A 21,599-nucleotide genomic window follows, 5' to 3' on the forward strand; every position below is an offset into this window, starting at 1 on the left:
TCATAGCTAATTGAATTCATTCCTTCAGATCTACAACTGATGTATTTAATTGATGATGATAATGACATTTGTGATGAGTAATAAACCATAATATATTAAATCATCAGGGTGTCTGTCTTCCTTGGAAGAGGGTGTGTCGAGTTCATGTTGTGTGTGTGCTTATGTAACTGTTGACGTTCCTGGAAACATGAATGTGGCTGGATTTAAATAACCAGGATTTATATTTATCATGGAAACTCAGCTGGTCTTACCTCAATATGGAATACTTTTTTATCACAATGATGTAAATGACTAAAAAACTGAAGGTGTCCTCAAATAGGTTCCTATTACAATGCACTAAGAGAAATGAGTCACTGCAGATAGAGGAATAAAATGTATGTTAGAAAAATGAAGAGGATTTCTTTATTATTGTTATATACTTTTATTTCTTTGTTCCTCATGTATTTATTATTATTTTTAATTTTATATACTTTTATTTCTTGTTCATCATTTAATGATTAATTTGTATTTTTAATTGTAGTATTTGATATTCACATTTTATATACATTTATTTAGTTTTTCCTCATTTATTTATTAATTAATTAATTTTTTATATTTTATATTATTTTATTTTTTTCCCTCATTTATTCATTAATTTGTATTTTTATTTGTAGTATTTAATATTCACATTTTTATATTCTTTTATTTCTTTCTTCCTCATTTGTTCATCATTATTTGTATTTTAATATTTTATACTTTTATTTCTTTCTTCCTCATTTATTTATCAATTTGTATTTTAATTGAAATATTTAATAGTCACATTTTTATGTATTTGTTCTTCATTTAGTTATATTTTTATTATTCATATTTTATACACTTTTATTTCTTTTTTTCCTCGTGTATTTATTACATTTTACTTTTATTTTTTTCTATGCTGCATTAGATAAATCCAGCATAAAAAAATAAAAGTTAATTTTATTATATATCCTTATTATAAAGGCCCTGTCATAGTTTTAACTATATGTAATCAGTTATACTTTTAAATTTAATTTTAGAGTTGTTGCCTCTTTTTTTTGAGAAGTGACAATTTTTTATCTAATGTTTATTTTTAATGTATTTATTTACTCTTATATTTTGAAAATCTTTCCTCCACCTAATAAAAGTGGCCTGGTAATTAGTTTTAGTGCAGTAACATGCACTGAGGGCTTCTTTGTATTGATCATGTGTCTCCCTGCCCCCTGTTAATACATGCAGGTGTTGAGAATCTCCACTAGAGGGCGCTACTGTTGTATTTGTGAGGGATTTTGTCACTTAATTCACCACACCTGTTAATTCCCACAGAGCCACTGACCAGAGATTTTACAAAAGGAAAGAGATTTTATTCACAGTTCGTCCCTTTTATTCATTACAGAGGAAAGGTGAGGAAGATTCCAGTTACTGAAGTCGAGACAGCTTATGGACAAAAAGAGGATTTTACGAATCGTGGAAGGAGCGGAGGGAAAGACATCGAAGATTTGAATGTTTTCTTTCGATCCTTTCTCTCCTCTCCTCCTTTCATTTCTTTCACCTTTTTAGAGGACAAAAGTTGTCATCACTTTCAGGAGGCGACTTTTGTCCTCTCTTAACCTGCAAACGCTCTCCCTCCCCCCACCTCCAGCACCCAGGAGGACATCTTCAGAATTTGGAATGAGGTCCCCAGACTTTTGTAAACCTCCTCTCTCCTCAGATACCGAGGGGAGCAGAGAGACATTTCATTCTCACAGACACCTCAGGATGAAGTGACAGGGCAGGCAGACATGAAGAGGTGGGAAGACAGAAGAATGGTTGCAAGGAAAGAAAAAGGTTTGTGAGAGAAGCTTGTTGATGGAAATGATGTTACAGGATAATTTTATTGAAAATCACCCTTATTCCCCATAAGCAAACATAGACACATCATGGGCATCGAACCTCTCACGTGGGACAAGTCTTTGGTGTGAGCGGCCGAGCACACGAGGTTACACAAAGGGTGAGTGGGAAGAGTAGGAAAGAAAGGACAGGGAAGGCAGAATAGCAGAGGGATTGCTGTATTTTTTTGCGTCTTCTAGTCTCTCTTTACTCCTCCTTCTCCTCTCCGTGTGTGATGACGTAGCAGATGTTCTTGTAGTCTACGTTGCCGGCGACATCTGGGGGGAAGGCGGCCCACATGTTCTTAATCTGAGGAGGACACAAGGATGGGACGTCAGTCTGACAGGTGATGCATCCTCTACGTGTTTATCTGTATTTGTGATATATTGATTTATTGGCCCCAAAGCTCAATTTTAAAAGACTTAACTCAACATACTCCTGAAGGGTGTACTTAAAAAATGCATAAATGTGAATATCTTGGTCTTAAAATGGATGAAAATAGTAAGGGACCTACATGAAATTTTAAAAAATAGGTTTGGGCCACTTTAAAAAATGGATTTCCTACATTTTCAAAGTCATTGAGCCATATTCCCACACCTTAAAACTAATCCCTATAAGAACCGATTTTCAATTAAAGGTGCAGTGTGTAGAAATGGGAATATTAGCGACATCTAGTGGTCAGATTCTAGAAAGAACCCCTCCATCCTAACCCTTTGCATCATGACAAAACTGACATTTTCTACCCTGCAAACTGGAGACTCCATTATTTGCAAATAGTCACACCAGAGACTAAATTATTGGCCAAATATGGCTTAGAGACTTCACTCAGGTCAGACCTTTCTTCTGCAAAATATACTCAGATTGTAATATCTGCAAAGTGTCAGAAATCAAGTTTACTTCCTCGTCTAAGAAGTCTAAATGAAGGTATAAAATCTATATGTGTTGGATGGTTCTGCACCTCTAACCCAGAACACACTAGCTGACCAATGGGACCAATAAGCCAGTCTACAAAACCATGCTCCTCCAACATGTGTGAGATTCTTACATCATCCTTGTTGAACCTGTCGCACTGAGTGGTCAGAAGCTCCTCAAGGCTGAAGAGAGCAAACAGAGAGACGTTACGTTTAGATCATCCTTTATGGAAATGCATCATGAACGTTCAAATCTCATATTTTAATTAATAAAGAAAAGTGCTTACAAATCCTTCTTGATGGATCCGGTACCCTCGGGGTCCAGGACCTTGAAGGCGGCCAGAATGACGTCCTCGGGGTCAGAACCTGGTCAGAGACAGGAAGTGATTAGGTAAGACTATACTTCTTAAAATATCATTATGCATTATGCATTATGCATGTTTTGCTTATGAGATGTTGATGTGAAAGCTAACGTTGCTGACTGTAGCTTTAATTATGACTTTACATTAAGTAACATTAAGTAACATACATCAAGTACAGGAACCCCTAACATGTATTTCATTACAGGCCTTGTGTACATTAGTTACGCTCCCTCACTGACAGACTGCTGTGCCAAATACTAGGCTGAACGATGGAGTGACAGTCGGTAAAATTACCCTTCAGCTTCTCGCCGAACATGGTGAGGAAGACGGTGAAGTTGATGGGGCCGCTGGCCTCCTTGATCATGGCCTCCAGCTCCTCATTCTTCACGTTCAACTGGCCTAAATATCCGATGAGAAATCAGTTAACTTCCAGAAAACAAACAGTCACACATGCTTCTGAAACTTGAATGAATCCTACACACCCATTGAAGCCAGCACGTCCCTCAGATCATCTTTGCTGATGATACCATCTCTGTTCTGGTCAATGATTGTGAAAGCCTGAAGGAGGAGAAGAGTATTTTTTTTAGAGGAGACACTTTGGACACAAGGGGAGGGAGGGGTTCAAGCTGTGTGATGGATGTGGCCTTGAGGGGAGCTTTGGGACAGGGAGGGGAGGGCGGAGGTGGCCCCAAGTTTTTCCTTACAAGTTAAACTGGGAAAGTATCATCAGGGAACAGCTGTCTGATCCGCTCAACCCGGTGCAACTTACGTCTATGAAATTTAAGATAACCCCTTCGGACCTGAACTTGAACTCAGTCGCTACCCTCTCACATCCCCCCTCCCCCCTCCCTCCCTCTGTGCCGCCTCTCCTTCTCTCACACACACATTCCTCCCTTCCTCTGACAGATAGAGAAGCCATCAACCACTGGCTGGTATCTTTCCATCAGTGTGACGTGCTAAGATCATCCTCATCATCAAGTTATACATTCCCCAAGTGACACTCAAGACTCCCGTATCACTTATCGCAGGAGGAATGTTCCTATCCTATTCGCAGCACAGATCCTCGCACCGACAACCTCATCATTATCCTGCGCCTTGACAGAGAATCGCCTGACCCTACTGAACCATAAAACACCTAACACTTCACTGTTACACATTCTTCCTATCAGTACAGGTCTTTCTTTCCTTACTCATACACTAAGAAGTCATTCTATAATTTAGCAAGCATTGAATATTGTAAAACATCAAATGCAGCCCTCTCTTCTTCTTAATTGTTTCATATTAAAATATGCTCCTCCACGTCCAGCTGTTCTGCAGGGCCTCCCAGCCTTCAGCAGGAGCTTTAGCAGACGTCTGAGTGACAGCTGGAGGCGAGGTCAAAGGTCAACAATAGCTTCAGATGGTGTCAGAAATGTCAGAGCTTCCTCCTAATGACATTCTCATGCTTATTAAACTGTCCAGGGAGAGGAGGGGGGGCCCGTGAAATAGCAACTGCAGTGAAAATGGATCTGAAGGCCACTTAACTGAACGCTAATTTTGGTCGCCGTCTCTGAGTGATCGATTTGAAAAATACAGCAGCTGTTCTGATTCTGGAATATGTTTCTATCTCTCTATCAATTAACCACAGATGACACAGATGTCTACAGCATCCTGAGGCAGCCAGGATGAATAAAGGGGGGCCTGTTTGGTCGGACAAACCTCACCTCTTTGTACTCCTGAATCTGGCTCTGCTCAAACATGGAGAACACGTTGGAGGAGCCGCCATCGGCTGCTGCTGCCCTCCTCTTTGCCTTCTTTGGTGCCTGGAGGATGAACACACGAGTGAAAGCTTCAGGTGAGTCTGCACACACACGCAGGAATGCTACAGGTGTCTGTACAGGCAGTGGTTTGCAACTTAAAGGAACCTCAAATGTGTTTTATTTTTAGCATTTTATGTAAATACTTCCTCACGGGGTGAAACTACAAAAACAAAACGTGAGGTTTTTTCCATTTAGAATAAATTCTAAGGAGCAGAACAAAAAGTGTCCACCTTTTTGTTGAATCAATCACATCATGGCCTCTTTAAGGAGGCCTTGACTCCAACGTCTGGACCCCAAGTTAGCAAAAATGCCTTCATCTGGCATGACAACATCACATGCATTTGTTTGTGAAGACATGAGGTTTTAAAACTTGGCTCTGCAGGTGATTGGGTTTGACATGCAGAACAAACTACCAAAGCACCCTCACAACTGCTTAAAGAATCCATTCAAATGTCCAGAGTTACATTATCTACTGGAGATGATGATGCTGCTCCCAAATTTGAAATGAATGTTACTTCAAGCTGTGAAAAAACTGCTTCCAAAAGTGTTTATTCCAGTAGGGTCGCTTAGATCCCCGTGTAGATATGTCCAGCAGCAGCAGAGAGAGCAGGGATGAGGAAGCTCTTGTACTCACCATCTTGAGACGGTAAGAGCTGGGGTTAGGATGATCAAGAAGGAGAAGACCTTGTGAAGCCGCGTTATACGTACATCCCCGGGGGCTTATATACCCCAGCACCGGCCAATCTAACTTTAGCCACAGCCTCAAGTTTGGATGGGGATAAAAAAGAGAGAGAGGGAGAGAGAGGATGGTCTGTGATGAACTGATGGCTAAAGAGAAGGAGACAGAGCGGCGGGACAGCGTATCACCTTACTGGAGATCAGAAATAGACGCAGGAGTCTTGGAATTAAGTAAACCTGATAGCAGAGGGACCATGCTTTAGGTTTGCAGTCCCACGTGGACTAATAAGGACATTCGGGACATGGATGCTCGTTGGACCAGAGGACACTGTCTCTCCACCCTCCTTCTGATCTTCTCCATCTGCCTGCAGCCACACAGCAGCCGCTGACTTTATTTTTGGTTTGTGATGTCCATTGCTATATTACAGATTGGGAAGCTAGCATTCTATACCCTCAGCAACTAATGCAGCTCTGACCCTGTATGTGCACGGGGACGCCGTCTTTTTTTAAGTGTCACAAAGTCGTGATGCTAATATCAAATCTGAGATAATCCCATAGAGGTTCTGACTCGTTCCAAATACGTAGCTACGATTGCCGGACAGCCTCTGGGTCATTCCTAAAAGTAATTAAAATATCTCTTTACACAACAAGCAAAAGGGAAGAGCAGGTATTTTTATTCTGGATGCACAAGCCAAGATTAAGATTAGAAAGATTGTCAGTATGAACGTATGCAGGGATCATTTTCAACTTCAGTAACAGGCTGTTTAAGTATTTATATTTTAAATGCTGCATATTTAATACAACTTTTTCCTTTGTATTATTGATTGAACAGCAAACTGCATTACTTAATTGAATTATTTCACTTTTGCTTTTCCCTTATTTTTCTTGTTGTTTAATCAAAAAGGAGACAGGAGCATCAACATAGTTACAGATTAGATGTAATGGAAATTTGAATACTGATCACACTCATTACTAAACTATAAATGATTTTAAAAAAGACAACCTATAATTATAATAATGAGTTTCTATCTTCATTTATTTCTGCATTATGTTAGGAACAGTATTATCTTTAAAAATAAATGAATGGATGCACAAAAGTTTGCTTCAAGGTATGAAAGGAAGAAAGAAATAAAGTGTTATTAAACATTAAAAAACTGTATATTTGAAGTGATAATTTGGCAATCTAATTTTCCTCAAATAGTCCAGCATTAAATCCAACAAAAATATGTAAGAGCACAAAAGTATGACAGCAATACACTTTTAAAAAGTGGGCTTGTGTGATCAAATGAAAGCCTTTGACCGTGTGTGACTGAAATTAATACAGATGTCCCTTTATGACCCACAAAAGCAAACAAAACCATCAGCATAAAACTGATTATAACTCTTATAAGTTATTGAGTTATTTAAAACCACTGGTGTCAGTCGCACTGATTACCTGCCTTTCTTTCTTTACATTTTCCACAGCAAAGATTCTCAATGAGTGTCAGATTTGACTATTTAATAAAGCAAGGTGAGATCTTTTTGTTTTAAACATTACTTACTCATTTACAGGACAAAATTAGTGCAGAGATTAGAGCTACTGCTTTGTCCACAGGGGACACCAAAGTCAGCACAGGCCAAAAGTTCCTAACAGGACCTTTAACTAACTCATAAAACATTAAGTAATGTAGCACAGGGATTACAGTGAAAGAAGATGAACCTGGCGGGTCATGAGATTATTTTTGGAAGAGGAAAAACAAAATTTTACTGTGCAAAAAAAGTGAAAACTGTACATTTTTCATTTGTTTGAATTCCTTAAAAATGTAAAATTAAAACAACTTTAAATGTTTATTATTTTCATACAAAAAATATAAATATGGGAACACACTAATGTTTGGATTAAAGTAGTACAAACTAAACAGACAGTTAAAGTATAATCAAAGTATAACACTTGCAACAACTGTCTCAGTTATGTTATGATTACTCATCACAGTCAAATATATCAGAGAAGTCAGTGAGAGTCACATGACTTTGTGGGTTCCCTGTGGTTTTTTCCATCAGGCTAGGGTAGCTGTTTTAACGACAACCCTTCGGTCAGCGAACGCACCATCCACCTCTGGCCCTGCTTTGTCACCACTGCAGAGAAGTGTGTGTGTGTGGTAATTAGCAGGAGTTATGAACACTTTCCCACCTGTTTTGCCCCCCCTCACATGCAGAGTCCGCCCCCCCTGAATTAAAAGGGGATTACTCTGCAGGGTGATAGCAGCAGACATTCCCAGAGAACAGAAAAGGAACAGCTGAGCGCGACAAAAATAGCTAAATAAACTTGGCAGTCTGGCGATTCCCCGGCCCCTCAGAGTGAAATCCTCCCTTCAATTAGTGTTTTCATGTTTTTATATCCAGATTTACCTCAGAGGTAATCCATTTCAATTTCATTAAGAGCTGTGTTAATCCTGTCTGTTGAGAGAATTTATCCCTGCCTCCTGTCTCAGCTCAGCCCGGGTCTGTTTGTGTTTCCATTCACTCTGATGCTCTGATGGTCAGTCAAGCTCCAGTCTCATCTTTGCTCTTTACAGCTTTCTTAACCTACACCGGACAACACTGACCTTTGTTTGTCTACAGGGTGCTCATGATATTTAGACCTGAACTTAGCTGTCAGTCCCTCACATGACCTTTGACCCTGGGCCTCTTCTTTATCATCACCTTGTTGCAGGGAGGAAATACAGCACAGTACATGTTGTGACTGTAATTTTTGTCTATGGAAACTTTTAAAGATTAAAAAGAACTCCTCAAATATTATTTTGAAATGACCCTCAAAGTGTTTGTATAAATATTGTACATTATTGTCCCAATGTTTTTAAATCTAAATATTCTGTTTATTTAAACATATTTTCCTTTAATTAAGGGTAGCTTTAATGAGACCGTAAGGCATTTAATATGCAACAAGAGATCATCATTTTATTATAAGTTACCAGCAACTGGAACCACATTAGTTTGAGGTGAGACATTTGTTTATTTCTTCTGTTTTGGGCAAAAATTAATCAAGAATTTGTTTGTGTTGTTTAATTGTAGTTTTTTGGCATTATTTTAGAATAAAACTCACATAAACTTATTTATCATCTTCCAGAATGACAGATGATGAAATAATCTATGAAACCTGAAAGAAAAAGTTTGATTTTCATCCATTTTTATTATTTCTAATTTAAAAATAGTGAGGCTAATTGTGAAGGAAAATCAATGTTGTGGTTTAAATTAGTCTTTTTAAAAAATGAAAAATAATAAAATAGCTTAGTTTCCTTAAAAATTCAGAACATTTCAAATATTGATGTAAGATTATAGATAATTTCTACTTTAAGCGAGTCAGGCTTCCTTAATTATGCTAATGAGCTGTGACATTTCAAACTCTTCACAGGTGCGTTAGCTGCTTCCATTCAGCGACCTTCCATCACGCTTGTAAAATAACAAAATGGTCTCATCACAATGTGTTTACACGCTGTTATCTCAAGGAAGAGTTCCCATCCAGATGTGTGTGCATTTCTCGGGGCCTTTGCTGTAAGGTGAGACGTTTTGGCACGCTCCTCTGAAGCCGTCCATCACTTTTAGGTGCCTGGTATGTCTGATGTATGTTGGCTCTGGAATGCCAGGAAGCTGCCGGGTCGGTCTTTGGAGGAGGACCACCATAAAGAAAAGCTGTGACAGGCGAGGTGTCAGACTTTGTAACTTACAACTATTTGGTGCTTGATTACTATCCAACCTCAGGTGACCTTTGTTTAGTTATTTGATCCCACTCAGGGTGGTGGCACACTAACTCTTATTTAAGACGTTTTAATGTTCATGAGTCTACACTAAGATGTCACCTTTTGCTTTTGTCACTTTCCACACATGGCATCTGAGTGGATACCTTCTTTGAAGAGCCTCTAACACTCACTACCACTTTCTTGTATGCCTCTGAAGCTGTTATCTAATTAACACAGAGGATTCAAAGGACATTACAGACAGACATGTTGTAATGAGCAATATGCAGGACTCAATAACTCAATTAAAGGCCCGTCATTTCTCTAAATATTGACGCTGTCATTTTTAACACTGGCTGCATATTTGAGAGTCTTGCATACTTCCATGAATTAGTGAGCTATTTATTTCAAACTATGTCACACAGCTAAGTTTACACTCCTTAATTCAGGAGGTTCGGTCCGGCCTAGAGCCTGTAAGTGTATCAGCAGCGCCCTCTGCTGCTCACACCCTCCAGTTACAGACATGGTGAGTGTCTTTTTGCTAAACTAAGACTTTTTAGCAGAGAAAAAGACCTCAGGCATTGCTTTGAGTTGCACACATTCCCACCAGAAGTAGTTTAAAATATAGAATTAAATCTAAACATTTACAAAATCCCATTTAGTACATGGAGTGATGCTGGTGTCGTATCAAGGTACTTGGAAGGTACAGAAGTGTGTCCCTAATATAACCTCACACAATCCTAATCCTGAACTACATTTGTAAAAACAGTGAATGAAACAACCCACATGTTTCACCTCCTATCAGGGATAAGCACCTTCTCACTCCTGTTGGGGCTTTGCTGTTGAGTTGTGCGCCTCAAGTGCAGAAGTTGCACTCCTCGAAGCAGTTGCATTTGAATCCGCAGCCCCTTCAACTACTCCGTACTCTGCTATATCTACTGTCCCATCTATATAGACACAAGACCCCAAAATTAAGCACAAAAAGTCCATTAATCTGCACAAGAATGTGAAATACAGATCTGTCAGTTTATTTTCACCTCTGTGTGTATTATTCCAACAAATGATGACCCATTCAAGTCAATGACTGCATTTTATTCCACATGCATCAAAAAAATAATACTTAATTACTGGTTTCATGTTTTTGACATTCTTTCAAGAGCACTTCAAGTGTCCCTACAACCAACTCTACTAGTTGCACTTTTTGGGGTACCTCCTCATGTGATGGTTCTCCCAAAAACCAAACTGTTTTTATAGCCTTCCTCGCTGGAAATCATCCTATGAGGGTCGGGTCAGGGATGCTCTTTATTATAGCAGACTCGAAAAGATCAAACATACTCTGCCCTGATCCACACACCGATGTTTTTTTAAATATGGCAGCCTTTCCATGACCTTATATAAACCCTGCAGTTCAAAGAAGCACCTCAATAAAGCTGGTTACAGACTTTGAGTTTTTTCTTTTTCCATTGATTATTTCTTTGTTTGATCCTTTGAGGCTTTGAATCCCTTCTACAGCACGACAACTATATTCATAGAAGAACATGTTCTGTTGTTCTCGTTGTAGATTATCATGTGGTGTTTTTTTATTTTATTTTTCAATTTGTTTTCTAATTATTATTATTAACATTTATTTACTTATTTTTAATTATTTTATACATATTTTTTATTGTTATCCTTATTGCTTTTTTACCTTTTGCATTTATTTATTTTGTAAATATTAACCTATCTATCTTATTGTAGTTTCACTATTTTTTATTTTCCTTTCTATTTATTTATCTTTTATTTTAAATTATCATTTATTATTATTGGTTGCTTTTTCGTTAATTCATTGTGTTTCTTATACAAAAAAAAATCACTTGCTTTAATTGTTTACATTTATCTTTAAATAAACAGATCTTTGAAAATAATAATAATATATATATAATACTTTATGCTTCTACCTGCATCAAGCAGCCTTTGTACTTGTTTACCATTGTTGAGTTTGATATTTGCACCACAGGAATACAAAAATGAACCAGGAGCTGCTTATATATACTCCAAGCAAGCGTATATATTTGAGCTTTAAGGGAAGCGTAATAATACTGCTCACTAAAGCCTTTTCATGCCAGCAGGGAAAGTGTTAATTGCACTACATGTGAAAGCTACCCTGCAGGAAACCGTTGTGCCTTAACTATTTAATGAATCCTTAAAGGAAGACGTTTAGCCATGCACGAGTCAGACAGACGGGTGTAATGAAACTCATTATGGCTTAATTCCATCGTAGCTGCTTCAGTTTGTGGGTAAGTGCATGCTGGCTCAGTCTTACAACAACATCACAGCTTACTGGGACAAGTAACAAAGTGAATAGAAAAAAAACACTGGTCATGTTGTGGATTACATTCATTGAACGCTGTGAAAGAAGGCTCAGAACGCTGTTTGCTGTCCAAAAGGTAGAAATCCCATCTCCTCCCATGGACACTTTAAGGCTGCCAAAGCTCAGTGAATTCATCTTTCTGTAAAATGTAACATAGAAATGATTGAAGCGAATCATTTGAAACATTTAGCACATTTACAGGCGTCAGTGTGTTCTCCTAGTTACAGTATAATTAGCAACACTTCAGGTTCAGTTCCTTTTCAGCACAAATAAACCGCTCCGTCTCACTTCCTCACTCCAGGTCGATGAGGTCTCCCCCGCTGTGCTTCTCCTCCTCCTGTGCTCGTCGACTCCTCAGCCATTCCTCTCTGGCTCTCTTCACTTCCTGTCCGTAATAATCATGAAGTTTGCTGAAATCCTCCAGAGGATCGAAGCCCACCAGAGGCCATTCTCCGTACAGAGGTGCAGGTCCATTGAGCGGTGTGACGTGAGCGTTCCTCCTGTGCCAGAGTTTGGGGGACTTTTTGGTGACCACTTTAGAAGGTCCTGAAGTCGTGTTGAAGCTTCTCCCCTCGCCGAGCGCTGCTGATGATCCCTGCACGGGGACGAAGAACTGGGACTGTTTGAGGGCGCTGAGGGAGGATCTGTGATGGGGTTCACCTGAGTCTTGTTGCTGTTTAGCTTCTGCAAGAGTACAACAAGAAGACATCAAAACTAGAGCTTCTCATATAAATCATCATGTAGCTCCTTTTTGAAAAAGACTAGCTGGAAAAACTGAATCAAATTTGACAACTGTAAGGTAAAAGCTCTGCAGGGTTATACAGAAATAATGATTGATGCTTCTTCCAAGAAGAGTAAAGCACTGCAGTCCAAAACCTTTAGTATGTATTAACAGGAGCATGCCTCACCTTCATACTGCCTCTGCAGGTCTCTCATCAGCAAAGAGAGGTAGCAGTGATTGGCTGACAGTAAAGCTTTAAGCCAGCTCTCCAGAGCGGGATGATCCCCTGCAGAAAATCTGTAGGTCCTCAAACCGGGTCCTTCAAACACCAGTGAGAAGGCAAACTGTCCATCAGACTCCGAGCGCCTCACTGAGCACCCCTCCAGAACAATGACGCCCAGTAGGTGTCTGTCAGCCGGGCGCTCCTGGTAGAAAAGCAGGTTTGCTTTCAGGACAAACCAGCGCCGATGGTACGTTGCAGTTCTCTCTTTCTACAGAGGAATATGACAAAAACAAAGCAGGGTCATGAAGCACAATGAAATCACTTGTACATGTTACTCAGTGTTGCATTTATTTTCTTTATCCAAACCTTTTTATAGAGATAACCTTCTTTATCTACTGGAGACGTGCATGAGAGGTAATGCATCAGAATCTTCTCATGGAGCTTCATCCCAACACCTGAAGAAGAGAAGTGCTTTAACATAGTGAAACTACAACAGGAAAAAGGAACTGCATGACGTGTTGTAGATCCTTTTAAAAGAAAAGAGTCATCACCTTTCTATTTAGAAATGATGAGCTTTTAAAATGATCAAAACAGCTGTTTGGGTCTTCGTCAAAATTTGATTTTAAGTTTGAACCTCTTGTCACATTCTAAAAGTACAATATGGAATAAACAAGCAATATATAGCAATCAGATTCTGGATTAAAACTCTCCCTTGTACACCCTTCCAGTTGTTAAAGTAATGGTGGCATTCAAGGACCAGAAGCTCCCTTGCGATGCATGAGAAGTATGATCCTCCATCAGTCATTTGTTAACATCAATCAATACAAATTCTTTGTGCAAACCACAACCACTCACTTCTTCCTCGTCATCCAACCAGTGCATTTCATCAGGCCACTCACTGAATGCAAAAACGCACATGTTACTAGTTTTTTCTGCTACGGTAGAAACGTGGCAGTGCAAGATAGTGACATCCATGAAAGGGGACCTGCTCCTGTGTAGACATAAAAGGCTAATTCTAAGTTAACAAGTAAAATAGGATGCTTGTATTCAGGTGATTAATCACTGATTTAAAAACTAAGGAATATTGTATTGCATGTTCCATTCTTCCAGGTCTGTTCTGCTAAATGCTACCTCTTATGACACACTGCAGCTTTAAAGGTGTGTGTGAGATTTTATCACTCAACCAAAGAGACATTTCCCCTCCAAACTGCCTACATAATGTCATATACTCAGTGGTTTCAGGTGCAAAGTCATAGAAATGACTTTATGTTTCACTTTTCAGAAGAACAAATACTCTACTTTTAATGCTTAAAGCAGACAGAAGTTTAACTTGTTGAGACTTTAACTTTGCTGCATATAACTGCCTTTTTTATCCAAATGAAAGTGCTCCTAATTGAGTGATTTATGACTTTAATTGACTTAAAGATATTATTTCTTCTTTCTTTGGGTTGTTATAGTTTAACCATCATAAGGAGTAACCAGAAATTAATTCAAAAAAAATTTAAGGTCAAAAAACATTGATTAGAATAATTAAGCAAACTGGTTTTGAATATTACAAGACATTATTGTTTTTCTGTGGAGTGAAGGTCAGCAAAGCCTTTATTTTTTTAGTAATATTACGAGGAAATTACTTTGGGAACATACATATCAATCTATAGCAAATGGTAGATTTAGATACAGTAGTTGTTTAGACAGGTAGAGAGCTGGATAGATATTTTGGTTTTGTATATTGACTCAGACAGAAGAGACAGTAGTGACAGAATAGCAAATAGTGACTCAGACTTACCTCTGCCAATGCTGACTGCCCCACAGGGTCACCTCACTCTCCCACACGGTCTTTACATTATTTACAGTTACAGATATTTTCTGCTTCTAAGCGATCTTAAACATGAAGCCAATTGTTTCCCCTCGGTCCGTAGCATCCAGAAGCAGACAATGTTTAAAGGTATAGTTTCAGGTTACTCACACCAGTTCTCCCACGGGTACAAGAGGACGAGCGTTGAAATATAAATAACTCGACCCACTTCCTGGTAACAAAATCCTGACACATTATATTCTCTCTCCTCGACGCTGCTGGATCGGCCAAAACCGGCAGTGGAAAACAACCTTTCTGATCAGAGCTGCTACCTGGAAGTGAGATGCTGGATGTTGAAGTGGAGTTTGAGGTCTGCTGTACTTGCCTCAGCGTGCAGAGCTCTCTCACTTCTGCTTTAGGTGTTACATTTTTACATTTCAGGTGGTTTTTATTTTACTCTGGTGGAGTTTCATATCCACTGGTGCACAGCTGATTCTCCAGGGAGTTGCACAGCTTCTTCATTGCAAATATTCACTAATGCCAGGTGCTTCAGATTATCTCCCCTGATGTCTCGCTTTATTTTACCCCACTGCCACTTATAACAGTATCAGCAACGAAGAAGACAAACAAAGGTGACCTCTTGAATATGCATTTACTTTGATGTTGAATCTATTTTTTGACACACTTATCCTTTGAGTCACTTTGGACCTTGGAGAATTCTACATCTAAAAGAGATCAAGCTGAGAAGATTAGCAGGGCTTTAAATAATGTTGGGGGTACTCCATGTCTTCATAGTTAAGTCAAGTGTTAAAATAACCTTAAGACTAGGGTTGCAAAGGGGTGGAAAATTTCCAGTAAATTTCCATGAGAAGTTAAGCTGATGAATTTGGGAAATATTGCATATTGGAAACTTTCCATGGGAATTTATGGGAATTGAAGGTAATTTAATGGAAAGGTATCACATCCAAGCATATATATTTGTTTTTTTTTATGAAAGAAAGAAAGAAAGAAAGAAAGAAAGAAAGAAAGAAAGAAAGAAACGTACTTTATTAATCCCCAGGGGGAAATTCTATTTTTTCACTCGTGTTGTTTTTCGGTCATGATACACGCACAGTTTTTTGGTATATATACATACAATCATGCACACACACATACAGTGGACATGCACTTTGGGAGAGATTTCAGAGTGAGGATGCTGCCATCAACCAGCGCATCCCAAGCAGTTGGGAGTTCTGAGCCTTGCTCAAGGGCACCTCGGCAGTGCCCAGGCAAGTGAACCAGCACCTCTCCAGCCACCAGTCCACTTGCCAAACTTCATCCATGCTGGGACTCGAGCTGGCAACCCTTCGGTTCCCAAGCCAAGTCCCTATAGACTGAGCTACTGCCTCCCCCAAGCAGACAAATGTTTTACTGAACAATTAATTATTTCCTTGAAGAACAAAAACATGAATGCTGAGTTAAAGACAAAACAAGTCCCATTCAACATGCAAATAAAAAAGCATCTTCCCTCAAGCTTCTCAAGCCTAGCATCTGCAGGATTCTAGAAATCATCTGTGCATGTGATTGAGGAATAGCATAGATATTCAACTGTACTTAAATGAAATCTGGTTGTTTTAATCAGGATTATGCTCAAATATATTTTAACCAACTATATTTAAGTTCACTATTAAGAGCCAACCTTCAATTCAGTAAATTCCTGTTTTATTCTCATAAATTCCCATGGAAAGTTTCCAGCTTTGAAAATTCCTGGAACTTTGCAACCCTACTTTAGACCAAAGTTTAAACCTTTAAGGATGAGGAGGGTAACTTTTGTACACTAATGTTAAATTAAGTGTTGAATTTTCCCATAATAATACACATTTTAAGTGGTATATTTCAGTTTTGGTGTAAAAAAGCAGAAAGTTTTATTGTGTGTTGAGAATAAAATCCACTCCTCCTCACCAGCAGGTGGCGGTATTGAGTCGTCGCGTCACACACATCATGGACATGAAGAAGGAAAGCAGCGAAGAAGAAACGCACGCGAACGTCGCTTAAATTACTTTCACAGGTTTGCCTCTTTTTCTGCCTTTTTATCCACTTAATGCAATGTTCATATCACCAAACACACATATATGATACCTGTCATGTTACTGCAGTTAACTAAACACCCTCTGTGACTCTGTGTTTAATGCTTGCTCTGTATAAACTGATGTTAGCTAACATTATTAGCAGCAGAGCTAACCTGAGTCTGCATGTAACCGCGCGTATTTACAACGTTTGAAGAATCTCGTGTTTAAGATAAATCCACTCACCACAGAACCTGCTGTGTCACACAGGAGACCTCGGGTCCTCTCCTGCAGCAGCATGCCGAAGAGGAAAGTAACATTTGAGGACGGGGACGGAGAGATCGACCTGGAGGAAGATGTTCCAAACAAAAAGGTAACACCGTCCCGTTCACGTCATTCCTTAATAAGGTCCTTATGATTATAAAATAAAAATATAACAGGGAATATTATTCAACACAGACATTATAGAGATTAAAATAACTCTAAAGTCTAAAAAATATAATCAAGACAATAACAATTATCATCTTCTATTGATTTCCTTGAGATCACATTCATTACTGAGTAGTTGCATCCTTTAAAAAGGTACAAGTCCTTTATTTCTTCACATGCATGGATGGTTTATGATTTACCTGCACATGGGTAAACCCTGCAGTATTACAGTTTGTATTCTGTTACATTGATTACAAGAACTATTTTGTTCCAAGAGCAGTTCAATTATTAAATTCTTAGATTGCAAAATCAAACCTAACTTTTTAATTTTAGCAATCTCTTAAAATAACAAACTGTAGCATCCCCCTCCCTTTACAAGGGCTTTCCTAATTTTTATGACCTCAATTGTAGGATGTATATATGTATGTATGTACATGTGTCTATGTGCATGTGTAAATGTATATATATATACATGTGTGTCTTTATGTATGTATATATATGTTCTATATTTTATATCGGCTCCTTTTATATCGGATTTTCAGACTAAGGACATGAGCTGGGATGGGCATTTTTAGCAGACAGTGAGCAAAGTTAACCATTTAAAAGAAAAACAAATAGATAAGATAACAAACACACAGGATGTTTATTAATGTATTGCCACTTCCCAAAGGGCATAAACACAATACAAGAGCAGCACTTGTCAGTGTTAGTAAAAGATGATTTTCTTGCCGGACCCAAGTATGGCTGCATGTGGCTGGCGGGCCGCTAATTGAATAGAGCTGCCGTATAGGAAGAACCCCAAGCACTCTCTCTGTTCTTGTCTACAAATGTTGTATTGTCTGTTTGTCTGTGTGAAGCCAAAGGCAATTTTCCACATTGTGGACAAATAAAGTTCTAATCTAATCTACATTGAGCATCTTTCTAAATAAATAAAGACTGATGTGGAGCCAGTGTAACAAAAATAAATGTCTGCATGGACTTTGATTGTTGAATAATGCTTCAGTAATATTTTTCTTATCCTTCCACAACCAGACCTGCGAGGCTGTGGCCGGACCAGGCTCCAGGTTTAAGGGCAAACATTCCCTTGATAGTGACGAGGAGGATGAAGGAGAGGAAGATAAGAGCAGCAAATATGATATTCTTGCGAGTGATGATGTGGAAGGTATGTGCAATAATACACTGAACTGTAGCTTTTAGGAGATAGTTAGTATGACACGTCCTCAAATATAAGGATGCAAACTCTTTCTTCCTTTCTGTTACACACAAGTGCCACAAGTCTAGCAAGATGATGTTTAGCTGAACATAAGTTTGAGACGGTGCTGATTGTGTTTACAGGCCAAGAGGGAGCAACCATTGACTTTGACGAGGGAGTTTCCATCACACCGTTCAATCTGGACGAGGAGATGCAGGAAGGATACTTTGATTCTGAAGGAAACTATTTCGTCAAAAAGGAAGAACAGATCAGAGACAACTGGCTTGACAACATCGACTGGGTAATTTGCATTTCAGGGATCTTTTAATGTTTGCATACTTTACAAGCAGTGTTCAATAATTTGAGTTTCTTCTTCCAGGTGAGAATAAAAGAGCAGCCTTTCAAACAAAAGAAGAAAGGCCTCGGAGCCAAACGGACACGCAGAGTTGGTGACGAAGATGAGGCCGAGGAGGAGAAAAAGAGAGAAGAGAAGCAAACAGACAAGGACAACGAAGAGGAAGAAGAGGAGGAGATGGAGCCTGCAGAGGACCCCCTGGCGTCCTTCACACAGCACCAGCTCACTGAAGCTATGGTGGAACTGATGCTTCCCGGGGAGACAGTCGCTGCTGCTCTCCGTCGGCTGGGAGGACTGAAGGGACGAAAGAAGGGGAAGCTGAGGGAAGAGAGTGCGCCCACAGCAGAGAACAAAAGAGATGCAGAAAAGCTTGATAAGCTCACGGCACTCGCTGACAGACTGGTTGGATCTGGGATGTTTGAGATTTATCAACAGACTTATGAAAAACTGACCTATTTGATGAAGAGCATGAGCAGCAAGAAACCAGCTGTGGGAGCCAGCGGAGATGATGATGATGGAGAGGGAGATGAACTTGACATGTTTGGTGATAAGTTTGATGAGTCGCAAGGCAAACGATCAGGAGATAAACAGGACGATGAAAACGGTTTGTAAGATTTATGTGTAGACCTTTTCCCTCCGAATCGCCGAGTATCTCTTCGGTTAAACTCAGTTTCTCTTCCTCTCAGTGAGCGATGAAGTCATGTGGGAGTACAGATGGGAAAACGAGGACGGTGCAGAAATTTATGGCCCCTACAACAGTCAGCAGATGCAGGTAATGTCTTATCCAATTCTGAAACGCAGATCTAAGGTTTTTAAATGTTACAGAGAACCAGCAAGCCTGCAAAAGAAGTTCTTCATTGTTCACAGACTGTCTGTGGAAGTGTTTGGTTTCCTTTGGGATCTGAACAGACGTCGATGTGTTTTCATGCTGTGACAGGGGGACACCTGCTGGTGGTAGCAGTTTTGGTGACTTGTGAAAAAGCTAATATTACTGGACTTTGTAAATACATGCTAACATTAAACCCATAAGATGTAAGATATAAAATTAATGAAAATAACTTTGATAATCAATGCATCAATGCAATCATTAGTTTGGGTAATTTTCGAGCATAAAACCTTAATTTTTTAAGTGATGAAATGAAAATATTTTCTGGATTCTTTACTCAAATTTTGACAGTTCAATTAATTTCTTTGTGTTGCAAGCCATGATCAGTATTTAACCCTTATTTACATTTTATACAACAACTTAAGGATTTGGAAAATATCCTGTTGACCCAAATGAGTTGTTTTTCCTTGAAGTATATCTGAAAAAGCCTAAATGCTAATATTCATTCAAAATAGTGTACAGTGGAGTGTGGATTTAGCCTAATATCTAAATCTATATCTAAATTGCGCGCCCATGAAGCGGTTGGCTCGGGTTCGATTCCAGCCTGCGGCCCCCCTCCTGCATGTCACCCCCCCACTCTCTCCCTGTTTCCAGCTGTATCCACTGCACTCCCCTCTTATTAAGGTGCAAAAGCCCCCCAAAAATACAACTTTAAAATAGTGCACAGTGCCACTCATCTATAAAAGTGACTGTTCCTCTCATGACTGAGGCCAGCCGTCACCCACAATTATGATACCTGAGTGATGAAAGATGTAGAGACATGGTGATCAATGGAAACAAAGTGGCTCTACTGTAGGCCAAGTTTTCATCAACTGAGGCAGAGTTATGTTGAAGTTTTTAGAATTATGTTTATCAGAAGAGACATTTAACAACTGTCAAGCAGCCAAGAAATATGATGAATGTCAGAGGATGGTGAGCCCTGAAAGACTCCCTGAAAATGCTCACAGTCAGAAAAATCCCACGCTCCTCAAAGCAGCTGCTTCAGTGAGAGTGACAGGAAAGTGTTTGAGAGTGTTTCACATTACCAGAGCTGTCATCCAGCTGAAGGCCTTGGGGATCACTATGACATGTGGTCGTGTTTTATATCTGAGTCAGATGGATTAAAAACTAATACACTACAGGTTGTCTTCGTCATAACAGTATTAATAATAAATACTTAATACAGAATGGCTTTGATTAACGTGATTACATATTAACTCAGTTTTGATGTCACACTTTAATCTAAAATATATTGAAGACAGTTCAATTTCAATACGCTTGTTTTATTCAATAGATCTTCAGTGTCAGTATCTTCAAATTAAATCATTTTCTTTATCAAATCAAGATTTGGTCTTCAAACATTTTTAATCCAAAAGTTAATCTTAAAACAAACTTGCACCGTAGTTTTGTGTGGTTGCTAGAATGACTGATTGTCCCATGCATTAATGCACGAGATGAAGGCATTGACGATGCTTTCCAAGAGTCCTTGTATTTATAATTTATTGATGCATACATGAATTGTGAATTTATGTCCAAAAAGGATGCTTTTGAGTTTTTTGCTCACTTTAAGAGAAACAGTTTTCCAGTTTGTGATGACACCAAGATAGAATTGGGTCAGTTTGAGTTGTTGCATTAATATTTGACCAAAAATGGATGTTGGTGTTAATACCAGTAAATCCCATTATGTTGTTTACTGGATTATTTGACTGCAGACTGGTTTTACCTTTCACCTCAATCTGGTCCGGTGGGTTCTAATCTTCTTGTTGTCTGTTTTGCAGGATTGGGTGGATGAAGGCTATTTTAGCACTGGTGTTTACTGTAGGAGGAAGGACCAGGAAGGATCTCAGTTCTACAACTCCAAGAGACTGGACTTTGACCTGTATACATGATTTATATCCAGAATGTAATGAATCACGACCGTCACTCTCTGCAATTCAGTTTCGCCCTTTCAGTGTCTTCATCCGGGGTTTTCACCCGGGGTCTGATCCATCATTTGAACAGGGGCTTTGTTTTCTGTACATTGCTTTTTAAATAAATGACTCATGTATGTGATCTCTGTCATTCATTTGTGTTTTCCTGAGAATCAAATCACGTGCTAATTTCACTCACTGAAGACTGTTTGATTGGGACCGTTTGATGATCTTTCCTTGCAATTCAACTTGCAATACAGACCTTGTGTTTTACAGTTGTGCAAGGGCATAACAGTGAAGATATTAGAATAACTATTCAGAGAGGGATGCATGCTTTTGTACAGAACCCAGAATTTTGTGACACCCCTTTAATTTTCCACTTATACCG

The 21,599-nt window shown here is 39.0% G+C and overlaps 3 protein-coding genes and 1 long non-coding RNA gene across 16 annotated transcripts; 2 read left to right on the plus strand and 2 right to left on the minus strand.

The window, feature by feature from the left end:
- Positions 1-1,280: 1,280 nt before the first annotated feature.
- Positions 1,281-13,464, plus strand: LOC117832124. 10 transcript variants are annotated; one of them, XR_004635146.1, is made up of 5 exons: positions 1,287-1,821; positions 1,898-1,984; positions 2,108-2,209; positions 4,764-4,970; positions 11,978-13,464. It is a non-coding gene; the product is annotated as an uncharacterized LOC117832124 (long non-coding RNA). The 10 variants fall into 10 exon arrangements; XR_004635145.1 differs by having other exon boundaries at positions 2,111-2,209; XR_004635147.1 differs by having other exon boundaries at positions 1,281-1,397; positions 1,706-2,209.
- On the minus strand, positions 1,337-5,730 carry mylpfa (myosin light chain, phosphorylatable, fast skeletal muscle a). Its single transcript, XM_034711108.1, has 7 exons — positions 5,570-5,730; positions 4,840-4,938; positions 3,619-3,694; positions 3,431-3,535; positions 3,062-3,140; positions 2,909-2,957; positions 1,337-2,172 (listed from the first exon to the last, which is right to left on the minus strand). Exons 1-7 carry the CDS (start codon positions 5,570-5,572, stop codon positions 2,071-2,073), a joined length of 513 nt encoding a protein of 170 aa, XP_034566999.1. The 5' UTR covers positions 5,573-5,730; the 3' UTR covers positions 1,337-2,070.
- Positions 11,532-16,840, minus strand: zgc:153733 (uncharacterized protein LOC556313 homolog). 3 transcript variants are annotated; one of them, XM_034711107.1, is made up of 4 exons: positions 16,707-16,840; positions 12,987-13,075; positions 12,585-12,888; positions 11,532-12,360 (listed from the first exon to the last, which is right to left on the minus strand). In XM_034711107.1, exons 2-4 carry the CDS (start codon positions 13,065-13,067, stop codon positions 11,969-11,971), a joined length of 777 nt encoding a protein of 258 aa, XP_034566998.1. In that variant the 5' UTR covers positions 13,068-13,075; positions 16,707-16,840; the 3' UTR covers positions 11,532-11,968. The 3 variants fall into 3 exon arrangements, with proteins under 3 accessions (XP_034566998.1, XP_034566997.1, XP_034566996.1); XM_034711106.1 differs by lacking the exon at positions 16,707-16,840 and having other exon boundaries at positions 11,532-11,815; positions 11,965-12,360; positions 12,987-13,164; XM_034711105.1 differs by lacking the exon at positions 16,707-16,840 and having other exon boundaries at positions 12,987-13,162.
- cd2bp2 (CD2 (cytoplasmic tail) binding protein 2) lies at positions 16,363-21,353 on the plus strand. 2 transcript variants are annotated; one of them, XM_034711103.1, is made up of 7 exons: positions 16,363-16,462; positions 16,731-16,833; positions 17,922-18,051; positions 18,225-18,382; positions 18,461-19,040; positions 19,123-19,208; positions 21,080-21,353. In XM_034711103.1, exons 2-7 carry the CDS (start codon positions 16,759-16,761, stop codon positions 21,188-21,190), a joined length of 1,140 nt encoding a protein of 379 aa, XP_034566994.1. In that variant the 5' UTR covers positions 16,363-16,462; positions 16,731-16,758; the 3' UTR covers positions 21,191-21,353. The 2 variants fall into 2 exon arrangements, with proteins under 2 accessions (XP_034566994.1, XP_034566995.1); XM_034711104.1 differs by having other exon boundaries at positions 16,364-16,462; positions 16,712-16,833.
- Positions 21,354-21,599: the final 246 nt, after the last annotated feature.

Source organism: Notolabrus celidotus, chromosome 20 (genome assembly GCF_009762535.1).
Source record: "Notolabrus celidotus isolate fNotCel1 chromosome 20, fNotCel1.pri, whole genome shotgun sequence".
Lineage (NCBI taxonomy): Eukaryota > Metazoa > Chordata > Actinopteri > Labriformes > Labridae > Notolabrus > Notolabrus celidotus.